Source organism: Hoplias malabaricus, chromosome 1 (assembly GCF_029633855.1).
Source record: "Hoplias malabaricus isolate fHopMal1 chromosome 1, fHopMal1.hap1, whole genome shotgun sequence".
In the NCBI taxonomy this organism is placed as follows: Eukaryota; Metazoa; Chordata; class Actinopteri; order Characiformes; family Erythrinidae; genus Hoplias; species Hoplias malabaricus.
This window is the reverse complement of record NC_089800.1, coordinates 68,825,406-68,842,430: the sequence shown is the minus strand read 5'-3', so window position 1 is coordinate 68,842,430 and position 17,025 is coordinate 68,825,406. Positions and strand designations below refer to the sequence as shown.

The 17,025-nt window shown below is 39.1% G+C and overlaps 1 protein-coding gene and 1 long non-coding RNA gene across 2 annotated transcripts in view; both read left to right on the top strand.

Annotated features, from left to right (window-relative positions):
- LOC136697077 (uncharacterized) overlaps nt 1–17,025 on the top strand; it is a 245,903-nt gene that overhangs the window by 185,661 nt on the left and 43,217 nt on the right. The gene's annotated exons all lie outside the window — the stretch shown is intronic.
- Nucleotides 1–17,025, top strand: part of sorcs3b (sortilin related VPS10 domain containing receptor 3b) — a 158,896-nt gene that overhangs the window by 126,399 nt on the left and 15,472 nt on the right. The window contains exons 20-24 of the mRNA XM_066671900.1: nt 1,729–1,862; nt 2,085–2,208; nt 3,347–3,459; nt 5,695–5,820; nt 11,161–11,260. Of these exons, the coding sequence (XP_066527997.1) occupies nt 1,729–1,862; nt 2,085–2,208; nt 3,347–3,459; nt 5,695–5,820; nt 11,161–11,260 (597 nt within the window). The remainder of the gene's footprint in view (nt 1–1,728; nt 1,863–2,084; nt 2,209–3,346; nt 3,460–5,694; nt 5,821–11,160; nt 11,261–17,025) is intronic.

The window sequence follows — 17,025 nt, the reverse complement described above, 5'->3', positions numbered from 1 at the left end:
GTCCTGCTAATGTTTTTGCCAGATAATACCTTCACATTTACAGCTTAAAGTTGATGGTGTGTTTCAGGGATAAACATCTATCTTAATGCAAAACCATGTTTTTGGGGCAAAATAGCCAGGTGGTTTTGTTATTGCACTGTTTGCTGAACAGAATCTTAACCACTATTGTGTTATTGTTCTAAGGCCAGATCCACACATATCTGGGTGTGTTTAAAAATGGAGATTTTCATCCCTGCTTGACCAATATGAAAATGTTTGCATTATCATGCCAGTAAAGTAGGGGTCCATAGTACCTCTTAAAGAGAGACATCAAAACCCCATGAAGCACAAGAGAAATACTGATATTTAGTTTCAAATCACTACATAGTTCCTATGTAGAGCACTACACAAGTCATGAAATTACTGAATCTAGATCTTATTATGCATTATATATTTCAAATCCAACATTAGTTATGTTTATAATTATGTGGGTAATCTGAAATATAGTGACAACTGTATATATACACTGCAGTTTAATGACCTATGTACTTCATTCTATAAGGTGTAAGGAGCCATTTGAAATTTAGCCAGAGACAATATGACAACAGTGTTTTTCGAAATGGTGTGAACATGAGAACATTTGCAACAGAGTTTTCAGAAATGTCCACTTTGGAGAGCTTTTTAGAAACCTCCATTTTCAGTGACCTAAAACACAGTTTTTATGTGGACAGGATCTGTGCTGGCAGGGTCTCAAACCTTTACCCTCAATGTGATTAAGTCTAATCACTTTGTCATTCGTTCTTGTGACCAATCCCAGACTGTGATTGGTCCAATTCATGAAGTGAGCTTCAAGTGGAGTCAAAATAATAAAGTTCTTTATTTGGAGCTCTAAATATACAGTGCGTTGATATATTTTATCTCTTGATGTCTACTGCCCACTTAAGAAACTGGGGTTGTATTTGGAGACTATGTGTGAATCCCATTTCATTTTTTATACCCCTAGTTTCAAGTGTTTTCTTGCCCCTTGGAACTGATTCACAAGGTGTAGTGGTAAAATCTTCCCCTACGAAACGAAACATCACTTCAAGAGCTTGATAAGTCGTCAGAACACAAAATAAGAACAGCACATCAGCTATGTTCTGCTGCCAGTCTGCAGCGATATCAGAAGTGCTTTTTGACTTTGACATAGTTAAACATAGGGCATCATGCCTTCAAATGCATGTCACAATCCTATACTATCACCCACTCCTGACTCTCTGTGATATGAAGATGAATTCATCTTGCTATTCTCTGGCTTTTTCTTCAAAACTTCCAGTTCCACCTTAAATGTTGGAGTAGCCACAGGCCCTCGAATATAATTGCTGCACCATTTATGGTGGACCAGGAAATTCTGAGATATCAGCAAATTACTATCTATGTTTTATGCAATAAAACTATATTAAACTAACATAATACAATGATTATCATTTTAAAGGAGAAAATACTGACATTTGTGCCTTTCTTTGGTTGACTGTGTGGCCATCTTGCTGATGATTCACAAGGTGTTCGTAGATCTTCATTTGAAGTGTGCCCCTGAAACAGCTGTTTGGCCCTACCCCTCTTACCCATGAACTGAGATAACATACCCCTAGGCAAAACGGGGGGGTGTAGGGCTAAGTGGTGAAATGGAATTCACATTATGTGTTATATTAGATATACTGCATGACATTGGTTTGAACTGCAGTCTGTATGTGTGTGGTGTTTGATTAGGTCCTGTTGAGCGAATCACCCTCTCAGTGCCCGTGGTGGCTATCAAGGGACGCAAGACAAACCTGACAGCAGTGGTGTGGCCTAGCCAGCCTAGAACAGCTGCCTTCTACTGGTGGTTCAGCAACAATACTGAGGTTCAGAAGAGATTTTAGAACTTTATCTTTATATTTATCCAAAATCTGACTCTACCATGAATCAGGATGGTAAACATAGTTAGCACTAACCTAGATTTAAAGTTGAAGTTTACCCTAAATATTTTTGGTATATCACTAAAAATGTTTTCCTTCTTATTTTCTTACTGGAACATAATGGAATTAGTAAAACTTTTCTTGTCTAAATTGTGTGTATGTATGTAGCCCCTTGTGACACTGGAAGGAAGTGTATCACACACGTTTTTGGAGGAGGGAAGGCACCTTGTAGTGGTTCAGGTTTCAGCAGGAAGCTCTGTGCTGCAGGACTCTGAAACCATCACTGTAACAGGTAAAAAAAAACCACACACACACCTCAAACAGCCAAAACAATAAATTGCCTCATTTTTTCTGCACTCAACATCCTTTATTTTTTTTAGCACTAGCACTAAAACGATGTACTATAATTCTTGTTCTGCAAATTTTTTTGCTCGTTTCACCCTGTTTTTTAAAGTACAGTACACCCCACAGGACCACCAAATGGCATGTATCATTTATGTGGTGTATCATTCTCAGTGCTGAAGTGACACTGATGTGGTGGTGGTATGAGTGGATCAAACACAGCAGTGCAACTGGAGTTTGTAAACTCCTCAATATCACTGCCAGACAGGTGTGTTTAATAGTGTTCACTGAGTAGACGTAGTGTTAAAACACTCCAGCACAGATCAGCATCATGATCCACTCGTACCAACACAAAGCACTAACACAGCACCACCACATCAGTGTTGATGAACTGGGTGAAAATAGACAAAAATTGTATGCAGTTGGACTAGAATCTGTAAATGATGATTTTCAACATGCACCTGTATGGTCAGTGGAACTGATCAAACTGGAAGAAACCCAGGCAGACACTGGGAAGCCACAACCAAGGGCATGAAGCCACAACCCCAGAACCCTGGAGCTATGTGACAGCAACACTACCTGTTACGCCACCGTGTTGCCCAGCTACAGTCATTCAGATACAGGCAATCAGATAAATGTTTGCTACCCTATTCCTCACATTTTGTCAGCTATAGTTGTGTTCAGGAGCTTTGTCAGGCTACAGAGTTGTGTTTGGATTCCAAACTTCCTGCCGAATTTATATCAGATATCAAGGATGTTCTAGGGATATATTCAGTTTTTCAAATTAATATTTCTGGCCCAGCTAGAAATCACACATTCAGACACTTGCACTCACTTGAGCTTCCCCGCATTATCCCCTTGCCTGTCACTTTCTTTTTTAAACTGGAGAACATGGCATTTTTAATCTGGAAGGTTTGAACAGTATGGCATTTTTTACAGATTCCTGACAAGTCTGCTGTTTCTGTCTGCTAGTGTTCAGTAGCTGACAAACTGTAGAGTCTCTCTCACACACAATGATCTCTTTTCTTCTCACTTGTCTCCTTCTCTTTTGCTCTCTCTCTCTCTCTCTCTCTCTCTCTCTCTCTCAGACTTCTTCCGCTCTTTGTTGCTGTCGTTTTCTCCAAACCTGGAGGAGCACAACCCCTCTGTTGCAGAGTGGAGGCAGGACGTGGGGCGCGTTGTCACGGCAACACTCTCTCAGGTACCAGCAGTGTTTTTGAGTCCATGGCGGCTTCCTGTCAGTGTGTTTTATTGCGGAGAAGGTTTCTGATGGCTGGAGAGTTTTAATGCTCCCTCTCTCTTTCTCTCGGCCTGGCTAATTTCCCCTCAGTACAAGAGCTTTAAAACCTCTCAGAGAGACGCATCACTCTGCAGCACACGGATAATGATCTCTCCAGGCTCCACCCACAAATTTGTTTCTTCTTAACAACTGCTGATAGGCCAGAGGAACTTTACATGACACAGGAAAGATCTCATTCAGGTTAACGAGAAATCATAGGACCTACATCTAGTGTCAGTTACTGATTTCAAATATTTATTGGTAAGTGTGTGAATGATCACATGGTTGTAGCCTTCACTGTAGTAACACTTCATATGAATGCTGTATTAACAATTCTTCATAAATGCATTTAAAACACATAATGCACTTCATAAGTGTAGGATCATGACAAGAGCAATGTAGTCCAGAATGTTGTAATAGTGTTTTACAGTGTTTACAAAGTTCCTTTCAAACTACAGCCCTATTTGGACAAGTGAAAGACCTTGTCGGATGGGAATTTTGGTGAAAATAACAAAGAGAGAATGCCTACTCGATTTATGCATAACATCATCACAGTGGACCAGACACATCAGAGCTACTGACATTTTTAGACTGTCACTTTTGTTCTGAGAACAGCCAAAAATATCCATATTTCAATTACCTGATTTTCTAGACCTTTAAAATAGATTGTGTGAGATGACAAAACATATTAAAACTGAAATTATAAAGCGTTTACTGTTAACTTAATGAGTAGGACACACATTTATAACACATATGTAGCCTGATATTACAGCACAACACCTACATACAGCTTCTAGAACTTTATCTTTACTGAGTGATCATTTAGGTCGTTTTTTGGATTTGAGCATGATGTGCTGTTCAGCAGCTGAGCTTATCCTCGTATTTGAACCATATATGTCATCACTGAATGCCTCATCCAGCTCCTCCATTCTCAAGAAAAAGCTCATATACCATGGGATATGACATAATATTCCCCACATGTCTATTCACATTGGGATTAATTTCACCTGGATTTAGATTTACTGCTTGTTTTACAGTCTGTAAAAGGCTAAGGAATACTTCCTAAAATGGGAGTGCACACTCCAGGAAAAGTGACTGCAATGGTCTAATTGGACAGGATTCAAACTACAGAGATACTCCAGTATTAATTACTTTACCCCATGTCCACTGGTAAAATGAATCCCATCCGCAAAGGGCTTATGAAACCCGATATTATGGAGCAATATACTCATTTTATAAAGTGTTGTTATGTAATCATAACTATATATAAGCAACTTTACTAGTTTATGCCAGGTATGAATGAATATGCTAAAAATGCATAATATCAAGTCTATGCCATATAAAACCTTATAACTACATATATGAAGCATAATAAATACAGGCTCAGGCTGCTCAAATTGATATATGTCCTCACAAAAATAAAAAAATGTGTGCTGATAAACACCATATTGCAAACACATAGTGTATCTTGAATTTTCTGACTAAAAAAAACTACACCCATCTAAAAGCTTCCTCAAAACTCCAGGGGCAAATTTCTGACCGAACATCTTACTGCTCAAATACATTTGGAGAAACTGGGAAAGAACTGTCCTTACTCTTCAGTAACTACTATAAAACAAATGTGTGAGTTATATAGTTGTGAGTGCAAGAAGTCTAAAGTGGTTAATGATGCACCGCTGGCATACTGAGGGGAAATCGGCCCAGCTGAGAGAGTGAGCGAGCTCGCAAGTGAGAGAGAGTGAGAGTGAAAATGAGAAAGAGAGCTATATCACTCTAAACCAGTCACCCAATTAAAGCCATGTGAGCTGAACGCAGCTCTATTACAGACAGTCACTCAAGCACAGATTTAACAGCCTCTCCTTCTCCTTCTCGTTCTCTCTCTCTCTCTCTCTCTCTCTCTCTCTCTCTCTCTTCACAGCTGCACAGGACAGTAATACATTGTGACACAAACTCAAAGAAAAACATAATTAACCCTTACAGTCTTACAACTATCACAGCTATTAAAAGTGTTACACTCTATGCTTGATTTATAATCACATAATTAATAAAGGTAAATAGGTAAATACTTGACACATGTATAGAAATATGTTGTATAGGGTTCAGTGTTTTATAGATAGAACTAGTGATTAGTGTGTGTGTGTGTGTGTGTGTGTGTAGGTGTGTGCGTTTCCAGAGGACCGTTTGTTGGTGTCGGTGTTCCCTGGATCTCCAACTGCAGCTGAACTCTTCATCCTCCCCGAGAAAAAAGACAGCAAAGCAAGAGCGGATGAACAGCTTGATAAAGTAAACACACACACACAAACACATACATCTCATATTCATGAACAATATTTTTCTAGACATCTTACTCTTTTGTTTTTTGTCTAAAGCTTTCTGAGGCAATGTTTGTGGCAGAGGCATTTGTGAAATGTGGGTATTAAAAAATAATAATAAATGAATATTTTGCCTCCGATATCCAAACACCTTTTGAGTGCTGGTGATGACAGACTGCACCCTACACTGGGGATTTAATGTCAATCTCTTGCTTAACATTAAACTACATTTAGCTGTTTCTATGTGTTTTGAAATGCAGCTGGGAAGTAAAATAATAAATAAAAAAGGTACAGAAAGCTGTGGCAAACTAATGGAACTCCACACAGAGAAGATCAGGTACATCCTTGCCAACCATGACCTCTAGCCTGTCCATAGTGCATTAGGAAAGAGGAACAGGGTCCTTGTCAAAGACTTCAGAGTCCTGCATAAGTCAAAGTTAAAGTCTATCAGTGTACTAGAATCAGTCTTCCACAGCTGGGACCTCATCTCCACTAATGTTCTTCAGGAGCAATAAGAGTGTGGTGACCAAGGACACAATGAAATGCGATAAAGTGAAAGAGACAAGCAATAGTGTGTTCTGGAACTATTTGGAAAGATGAGACAGATAAATCTCCCTGCTATTTACGACTCTCCATTTAGATTCTCCATTTCACACTAAAAGGTGTTGCAGATTAGATATACCATAATGCCCAATCTCTACATGAAGGGAATCAAGAATTAAGACATGAACTGTGGTTAGCATTTAGTGACAAGTTCCTCCAACACAGGGACGTAGCCAGCAATTGAACATCGACCGAGGGAGTGTGTACTGGTTTCAATTTATCAACAGAGCTTTACGCAGTTCCAAACTAATGGAAGATGTTAGAAAAGTGTCTGATGTAATGTGGGAGACATTTCAAAGAAGTGTGGTAGTTTGGTAGTAAATTTCAAAGACAGAGCAATCAATAACAGAATCTGTTAAGAAAGGGAACTATGATCATTGAGAAATGGGCCATTGTTGTAACATCCAAGCTGGTAGTTGTCATCATTTTCAATGATGTCAGTATTTATAAAGAGCAAGCAGAACTTAGATGACAACTGGTGGACTTTAGAGATGATTACTCACATGTGGGTCAAGTCACAAGCAGTAGCAGGTAGCAGTAGCATGTTCTACAGTCCAGTGTCATTTAAGGTAGAATGGAGAATTAAAATAAAGTTGAAATAATGTCTGTGATGACCAGAGGTGGGTGGTAATGCACTACATTTACTCTGCCACATTTACTTGAGTAACTTTTTGGATAAATAGTACTTATAAGAGTAGTTTTAATGCAGCATACTTTTTACTTTTACCTGAGTATATTTGTGAAGAAGAAGCGGTACTTTTACTCCGTTACACTGAGCTACGTTCTGCTCACTTCTCGCAACTTATTTTCAATCCATCCAATGCACAAGCTCTGTTTTGGCTGGTTTTGTCCAAACTTCCAGCAGAAGCTCTGCCACATCACTGCGTCTCACCAATCAAATGTAGAAACTAGCGACGTCTGACTCTGTTTCACCAATCAAACAGAGCTTGAAAGCCAGCTGCTGCTAAAGCTGTATAGTCACTTCACAGAGTGAACTTGAACACACACACACTCAGAGTTTATGCTTTATGTGCAGACTACCTTTTTCTTCTTGATGATGTTCTTTGTAATCTCTGCCTATTGAGCCATTTGTTTTGTTAGTGAACATGTATATACAAAGAACTACACACACACACACACACACACAGTTTATGGTTTATATAAACTTATGTACAGACTTTTCTTCTTGTCGTTAGTCTTTTTAAACTCTACCTATTGAGCCCATTGTTTAGTTATAAATTTATTTTGGCTAATTTTATTGTAGGTTACTTTGTAAAAATTTAGTTTATTATGGTTTTAGTTGTTTCTTCTCCGGCTCTGAATTTGTTAATTGCTGTTTTATATTTTTGTGCATTCAGGTGTATTATTTGACATCCTGTTTATTAAACAAAGAGGTTACTCAGCAGTTACTCAGTACTTGAGTTTTTTTTTTTACTTAGTACTTTTTACACTTACTCAAGTAATTTTTTGGGTGACTATTTTTTTATTTTACTTGAGTCATATTATTCTAAATCCCCCTCCAGAGTGTATTCCTGCCGTGCACCCAATGATTCCAGGTAGGCTCTGCACCCACCATGACCCTGAACTGGATAAGCGGTTACAGATAATGAATATGAATATGGCACTTTTCCACTGCATGGAACCTACAAAACTGCACAGCTCTTTTGCTTTTCCACTGGCCAAATCTCGTCCCTGGAACCTGGGTTTTCAGTCCCTGCTCACTCCAGGTTCCAAACATGCCCAGTAGGTACTAAATTGTGACGTGTATATCCTGCAGAGCGCTGATTGGCCAGTGCCATGACAATCACCCAGATATGCAGAGCTCATTCAAATCCAGCACAAACCACTGCTTGTAAAATCTCTAAAGTTACAGAAGTTTTCACATATATTTTTATTGGACTCACAGCAGCAGCTCGTAACTTTACCTCAAGGTGTTTTAAAGAGGTTTATATGCTCCTTGAGCCAATGGCCAACAGAAATTTCCAGTGAAACTCAAACGTGCAACAAGGAAAACTGATCTGTGAGAACTGGGGTGCGGAGCCGTGTTCAGTCTAAAAAACAAAAACAACATGCAAATACACGATTAGTCAACAGCGCCTAACTTTACTGCCACCGTTGTTGTGGTTTTCAAAGCCAGCGATTCCTGTTAGAGACAGGATTTTGCAATGTCACAGGCTTTAAGCGTGATGAGCTGTATCGAGTCGAGTCATGTAGAGCTGGACCCATGGTGTAGAAAAGCAACATTACAGGCAAAAAAAATTTATTTAGAGACATGTGAATCTAGCACAATGTCTTGTAGATTTCCATGTTTTTTACTGTATAATCAGTTTACTGTAACACTATAACTCCACTCCATTGTATACTGCCTGTGCTCTGTTTTCATTGGCTGTTGATGGGACTTGTTCAGACATAGAGTGAAGAGTTTATACTGTGTGACTACATCCAAAGTCAGGTAGAAAAATGTTTTTTATTGTTTTTTGTTATGCTGTGACTGGTCTGAAACATGATTTTGGAGGCAAAACTTCTGACTTGGAGCCACTCGCACACTACACACTACTTTCCCTCCAACTGACAATGCACCAATCTGCAGACTAGAGCCATCTAGCACTCAACCTAAATGGAAATCTGACTTAAAATCATGCAAAAACTTGTGTAGTGTAACCCCAGCTTAATTTTCAGTAGAAGTGAGAGGGTGTCTGTGTCTCTAAGGTGAGAGTCAGGGTAGGAGTAGGAGTCCTAGTGTAGGAATTGTGAATTTGAGTCAAGTTATATGTCTACGAGGTGGCTGAGTATCTAATGTTTGACTCTGAGTTGAGACCAGTGCCTCTCAGGTGTAGGTCTGGGTTGAGTTGTCATTATTCTGCCATAGTAGTGATTTGAGGAATACAGAGCTAACCTGGATGTTTGTCTCAGAGTCTGGTTTTGAGCACAGCATCCTGTCTGCTTCACTTTTCTTAAGTCTGGATCTGTTTGATGTACTAAAAATGGGTAAAGATGAGCTTTCCTGGTGTGTTTTGAGAGTCCTGTATTCGATGTATACCACCAGTAGATGAATAGCTCCCTCGAGGCACTGACACCACTCGTTTGTTGACTTTATGGCCAGTAGTTCCCAGCTGCCAGCATCATAGTTTCTTGGCAGGTGTCATTTTCCTGGAGAAGAAAGGAACAAGGTAGTGTTTCACTGGATTTCCTTGATGTAGGGACAGTACGGCCTACATTTTCATCTCAGAGGTATCCACCTTCACCATGAAAAGCTCTTTAGAACTCGAGTGCAGCACAGGAGCCTGAATTGCATGCTGCTTGAGATTTGCTCAAACTTCCACCACAGCTGGTGAACAGGAGTACATTTGAGGTATGTGCTTAGAGGAGCAGTTTTACATTTCTAATCTGTAGATGTTTGCAACATGAGATTATAATTGTGATGCAATTCTCTCATGCTTGCATATGTATTTATGGGACTGGCCTTGTCTCTAAGATCCAGCTTTGGTGTATATGCATTTTCTTTTTTTCTATTGAGGACATGTTAGTCTGCACAGTGCCTGAGAGAATCACATTTTTGATTAAATCAGGGTGAATAAACAAAAATGGAATATCTGATGAATCATTGGCTAAAAGATTCCTCAGTAGAGCTCATCACAACATACATTGATCAACCTACAATTCAATCAATTCATTGACCCTACATGAGGACTTTGTTGTTCTGCAATTAAAACAGAAATCCATCTGTTGCTCTGCACACTTTGTTAGCCCCCTGTCACCCTACTCTTCAATGGTCAGGACTTCCACAGCAACACCACACAGCAGGTATGATTTGGGTGGTGGATTATTCTCAGCGCTGCAGTGACACTGACATGGTGGAGGAGTGTTAGTGTGTGTTGTGCTAGTTCAAGTGGATCAGACACAGCAGTGCTGCTGGAGATTTTTTAACCGCCCAGTGTCACTGCTGGACTGAGAATAATCAATTAATTTATTCATTCATTGTTTGTAACCACTTATCCAGTTCAGGGTCACGGTGGGCCCAGAGCCAGAATCACTGGGTGCAAGGCAGGAACACAGCCTGGAGGGGGCTCCAGTCCTTCACAGGGCGACACACATACTCCCACCTACAGACATTTTGAGTCACCAATCCACCTACCAACGTGTTTTGGATCATGGGAGAAACCCACGCGGGAAAACCCACCCTGAGGAAACCCACGCAGACACGGGGAGAACACACCAAACTCCTCACAGACAGGACACTGGAGCTGTGTGACTGTGACACTACCTGCTGCACCACGGTGCCTCCCTCACATGGATCAATTTATTAAAATATTTTGTCTGTATTTTGACATCCCGTTCACGTGAAAGCAGCGTTTTAGGTCACTGAAAACGCTCTCCAAGCAATCTATTATGTGGCACTGTTCTATTATTTTATTCTATCTTATTGACTGACCATTAAGTCAGTGCCCCTGTAGTGCTGAGAATGATCCACCACACAAAAGTAGCTGCTATAGGATGTATATACATAATCTAATGATAAGGAACCCTTAAGATTGTTTACTGTAAGCTGCATGTGTTCTTTCAGTACATTTACTCTCACGCCCTGTTGTTCACTTTGTGTAAATGATTGCTTTCTGGTCTTCCAGCATCTTCCAGAGCTGATGGTGTTTTCTCTGTTTCCTTCTTTTCTGAGTAAATTGCCTGCTGAAATTTTCCTGCTGTGTTTCAGATGCTGGAGGTGTTCATTAACGCTCTGAACCAGAACCTGATCCAGTTTGATCTGAAACCAGACACTCGGATCACTGTTTCTGTCACTCAGCTCACACTGGGTAAGCACACACATACGGACGCACGCGCACACACACACACACACACAGGAGACTCAAACTCCTGTCACTTTGTTCTGCTTCATGGCCTCAGTATGACACAGCCACTGCTTCTGGACTCCAAATCCTTTAAAAAAGAGCTGGGATCAGACACTGTTTGATAAAGAAAGTTCAACAAAATATAATCCCACTATTTAGATTTATCCAGTCAGACAAAAATAAGCAAAAATGAAACCATAAAGCAGTTATTGATTATTATTACTGATGAGTATTATTTGTAATAATAATTATTAATGAAGCAATTTCATTGGGACAGTAAATTCATACATTGTTAGAAAATTTGCCACTGTGGTAACTTTTGCTGTCTCTGTGGTAGTAGATTTTAAAATTGTGTTGATTTCATACAGTCCATTTCATGTTCAGGACTCTTATTGTGGGTTTTTTTTTTTTTATTTGACACTTTTACCTTTAGGGTACAAAACCAGATTTGAAACGTTGTACCTTTACAGGTACATTTACGCTATTTGTACCTTTAGTGACAGTAATGTACCTCTACTGTACATTTTTTCTGAGAGTTTACGACACAAACAATATAAAACCAATATAGAACTACTTTAAAAAGAATATATATATATATATATATATATATATATATATATATATATATATATATATATATGACAGAGGCGCATTACCTCAGATTGGATACGGATTGGATCCCTATACCACATATGAAAGATCTAATTTTAAAAAGTCAGATTCAATGAGATTTGTGCCAGTAACACAGCCACACAAATGACACATCCTTGTGTCACACGGATTTGGATTTAGGCCACTTCAACTTGCTGTATGAACATAGCCTAAGAATATATTTGTATTTACAGTGGTAGCCTGGCAAGCAGCAAGAGCTACTTGAGGAAAAGAGAAGACAAAAGATGATACATAAAAATTGGAAAAAAAATAGTAAGGAAATTTGTGTTTGGGAGATTACTTCTTTGTTGTAAAAGCCTGTTAATTTCTCTTTTAAGTGGTGTCATATTTGTAAGGAACATGCATTTGTGGGATGAGCAGTAGAGCTGAGTTTTGTGGGTTGTGCCCATGAAAAATTAGCCAAATCCTTTCTGCCAATACCAAACAGCTCAATTTGTGTGATGGTGTGGGGCGTCATCTCCCTCACTGGAAAAAGAGATCGTCATTGGAGGCGATCTCAATGCAGAGAGATATAGAGATATCGAGATATTCTGCAACCAGTGGCAAACACTTATCTCCACAGTGTGGTACTGTACTCTGTCCTCTAAGATAAAAACACTCGGCTCCACAGAGCGGGGTTTATCAGAGACTACCTCCAGAATTTGGGAGTGGAGAGGATGGAATGGCCTGCCAGCTCCTGACCTCAACCCCATTGAACACTTGTAGGAACAGCTTGGGCGTGCTGTTGGTGCCAGAGTGACCAACACAACCACGTTGACTAACTTGCGACAAATGCTGGTTGAAGAATGGGATGCCATCCTACAGCAGTGTGTGACCAGGCTGGTGACCAGCATGAGAAAGAGGTGCCAGGCTGTTTTGATTGTGTATGGTTCTTCCACACGCTACTGTTGTACTGTTGTAATAAAATTCCTGATATTATTCTTGAAGGCTGAGATTGGCATAAAGGTCTTTAAGGGATTTCAGTTTAAGGGACTTTCAGTTGGATGTACCTGAATGACCTAGTATAATATGTAGCAGACACAGGTTGTATAAAATTTTGTAGATAGCATGGTGACTGACCAATGAGGGTTTTGTAAATGAGTGTGAACCAGTGTATACAGTGACGAATGTGTAAGGAGGACCAGTTAACCAGAGCAGTGATAATTTCATAAAGGGGCAACAAAGCGAAAAACCGAATGGTACAGAGTATCAAGCTTCTGAAGAGTACTTTTTATGCCAGTCCATAAACAGTATCACCATAATCAAGAAGAAGGATTATAGTTATCCGCAGCAACGCAAGTTTTGCAGCATGAATGAAGGAGGAACAAGTTGTTCTTTTCAGCCATACTGAACAATGCAAAGCTGCAAAGAGCAAGGTAAGCACTTGAAAAGAAAAAAAATCAATCCATAGTAAAACATGAAATCTCTGTCCACATTTACATTCACAAGAATGTTCCAACAACGAAAAAAAACATTCCGATTTGAAGACATCCTGACTGAAAAAAGGAAAAAAGGAATGCGTATAATGGTTACATAATGGATGTGCTGGAGACCTTTTCTTTCCACTCTCTGACTCATCCATCAGATTTTTTATCAGCAGATGGAACTGGTCACTTTAGTCCAGAAAATGCAATCTGGATCATTTATCTGTTGCTGTTCAGTTAAGTTATGAATAACAGCTTCAGGAACAAAACAAGTCTGACAAGAGTTTAATTTAAGGCTTGAATGAAGACTGATTGGCTAGCATTGTAGTTATTTTAGGCCCTTGAAGATATAGGATCTAGAGAATATAGGACTTCCATAATCTGGGTGTATACTACTTTGAGAAACCTGAGAGTATAGTATCATAAGAATGCAAGACCCTACATATGTACTGTTGATCATTTTGTATGTATTTGGCACTCCTATGTATGTAGGTCCCTAGTTAATAGGTCTCTGAGAATATATGACCTTCCATAAATGGGATATAGGATCCCGAAAATGTAGGAGCCTGTAAATACAGTAAACTAAATACTGCAACTGTCTATTTAAAAACATGTATCTCTAATTATGTCAATTCTTAGTTTACTACATAATTTGATGTACTGTGTGTTTCATTGGATGATAACAATATATAGGATATAATATATATATAATATATAATTTGGGATATAGGTTTCTAGGAATATAGGAACCTATGTAAACAAGACACTGGGAATATCAATTTAATGGGACATTAGGAAAACATGTTCCTACATTCCTAAAGTACTACATGAATGTAGGATTCTAGGATTCTAGTGCCCTGAGGACATAGGATGTTGAAAATGTAGGATCCTTGGTGTATAGAACTCTGAAGATATAAAGCCCAGAGGAAATAGAACCCTAAGCACAAACACAAGCAGCTAACTATGGAGGTGGGTTTGGAAAGTCCCCAAGGTAATATTCTCCCACTTGTTAATTTGCTCTTCAGATCACATGATGGAACTAAAACTAATCATGATACATTTACTGAAAGTCTATGGTTTTAATTAAGTTGGAAATTTTGTCTGGATCAGTGCACCCCTTGGATTTATTCACCCAGAACCTTTTTGTGGCCAGGTGATTATTTTTTTCTTTCTTTTTTTTACACTGGATAATTGTTATTGCCCAGAGTGTGTTCTTGCCTTGTGCCAGAAGATTATGTGATGGCTCTGGACCCAACAAGAACATGATCTATATATGAAGCAGCTACAGAAGATGACCGAATAAATGAATGAATGAATCCAAAAAAGTAAAACAAAGACAGTAATTAATTTGTTAATATTAAAATGCACAATTTTTTAAAATTCATTTAGTGATTACAGAGGGAAAGTTAGTTTGTTTTTAGATTTTTTAAAACAAGTATCTTCTCCAGTTTATGGTTGTTTGTTCTGTGTGCAGGTTCCTTCATCTTTACTCTTACACATCCACTGATCGACCATAACATTATGACCACCTCCTTGATTCTACACTCCCTGTCCATTCTCTCAGCTCCACTGACTAGACAGGAGACAGGAGTTCTTTAATGGTCAGGACCTCCACAGCACAAGTATGATTAGGATGGTGAATCATTCTCAGTGCTGCAGTGACACTGACATGGTGGTGGTGTGTTAATGTGTCTTGTGCTGGCTGGATCAGACTGGAAGAGTGGATCAGACACAGCAGTACTGCTGGTGATATAAACCCTGCGTCCACTCACTGTCCACTCTGTTAGACACACCTACCTCATTGGTCCACCTTGTAGATGTAAAATCGGAGACTTTAGCTGTCGCTGCAGTTTGTGTTGGCCGTCCTTTAGTTCTTCATTAGTGGACAGAGCTGATGCTTTTAGACTATTCTCAGTCCAGAGTGACACTGAGGGGTTTAAAAACTCCAGCAGCACTGCCGTGTCTGATCCACTCGTACTAGCACAACACACACTAAAACACCACCACTATGTCAGTGTCACTGCAGCACTGAGAATGATCCACCACCCACATCATAACTGCTCTGTGGTGGTCCTGACCATTAAAGAACAGGGTGAAAGGTGAAAAACAAAGCATAAAGAGTAACAGGTGGACCACAGTCTGTAATTGTAGAGTTACGAAAGGCCCCTGTCTAATCACAGGAGCTAAGAGAATGGACTATGAGTGTAGAAACAAGGAGATGGTCATCGTGTTATGGTTGATAGGTGCATGGACTTTAACAAAAGTTTGTGAAACACTATTTGTTTGCCCATTGATAGAAAAGCATGAAATGAAATAGGATGCTCCAATGCAGGTATACATAAGCATAAGGTTACTGTGTTCAATGCAAAGCATGGGCTGGAGGGGCATAAAGCCTCCCATTATTGACCTGAATGGAACTGTTTTATATTGGCGTGGTGTTTGTGATCAAGAACTAAACATTCATTGTGTACCTGACTACACTAATGACCACAATAACCCTCACAGTTATATTCCAACATCTAGTGTAAATTTTTTCAAGACATGTAGAAGCCTTAACTGCATCATGTGGAAACACACAAACCTATCAACACAATGGTGTCCAAAAATACGGATCATATAATGTATGATTTAGATTTACAGTTTATCAACAATTCTCTTAATAGAAATATTTTCTTCCAATTCCCCATATTTCTTCCTTTATCCCCTATTTTAAGGAACAGATATAGGAAGTGGGCATGGCAGTAGTAGGAGCAGAAGAGGATTTTGTCTTTTTACTGGTCCTGACTGTTGCTGGTTTAAGATCAGAAAGTGTTGCTCTTCGTACCAGAAGAAATAACACTTTTACCCTTTTCAGTCGACCAATTCATCTTCATTTCTGTGAACAGGAAAAGGTTCAGAATGCCAGCGGAATTCAGCTGAAAGGTCACATGGTGGGTGCGTGTTTGTGTGTGTGCATGTGCACGTGTGTGATATTATGTAGACTGATTTGCCTGTCACTACCTCACAATCCTCCTTAGCACACTGGAAAAAAGCCCTTCCTGCTCAGTGTGGTTCAAAGTCACTTCTTCCAAGTGACGAATGAACAGATTATTGTTTTGTTTTTTGTTATTTTCACATATGCATTCATTTACATATATTACATATTTTTGTAATTAAATATGGATGCTTTATAGTCAATATATGAAGATTAAGCTGCAATATATATATGGGAGGGGAGGGGGCATTCCATACAGTGGGATTTAGCCTATCTCTGAGCATAGCTTTGTTACAACACTAAAATCAGTTACGTTTTTTTTTGTTTGTTTTTTTTACGTTGTCAATGGTATTCCATCCCATGAACATACTTTACACCCGATTTAGGCATTGTAACTGAATACCAAAGACTTCTGATATCTATAATTTTTGTGTCTGAACCAATTCATGCCCACTTACCCAGAAAAAAATTGTGATTTGAGAGAGAGAGAGAACGAGAGGGAGGGAGAGAAAAAAAGAAGACAGGGAAAGAGGATTGTCTGTCATTTAAAAGCGGTCTCAAGTATGCAAATCCTTTCATTAAAAAAGCCAAAATAAAGTGAGATATTTAATATGTGACCAAATTACAAAAAGTATAACTTTTAATTAAATAGGATGTTTACCATATTTGCTTGATTAATA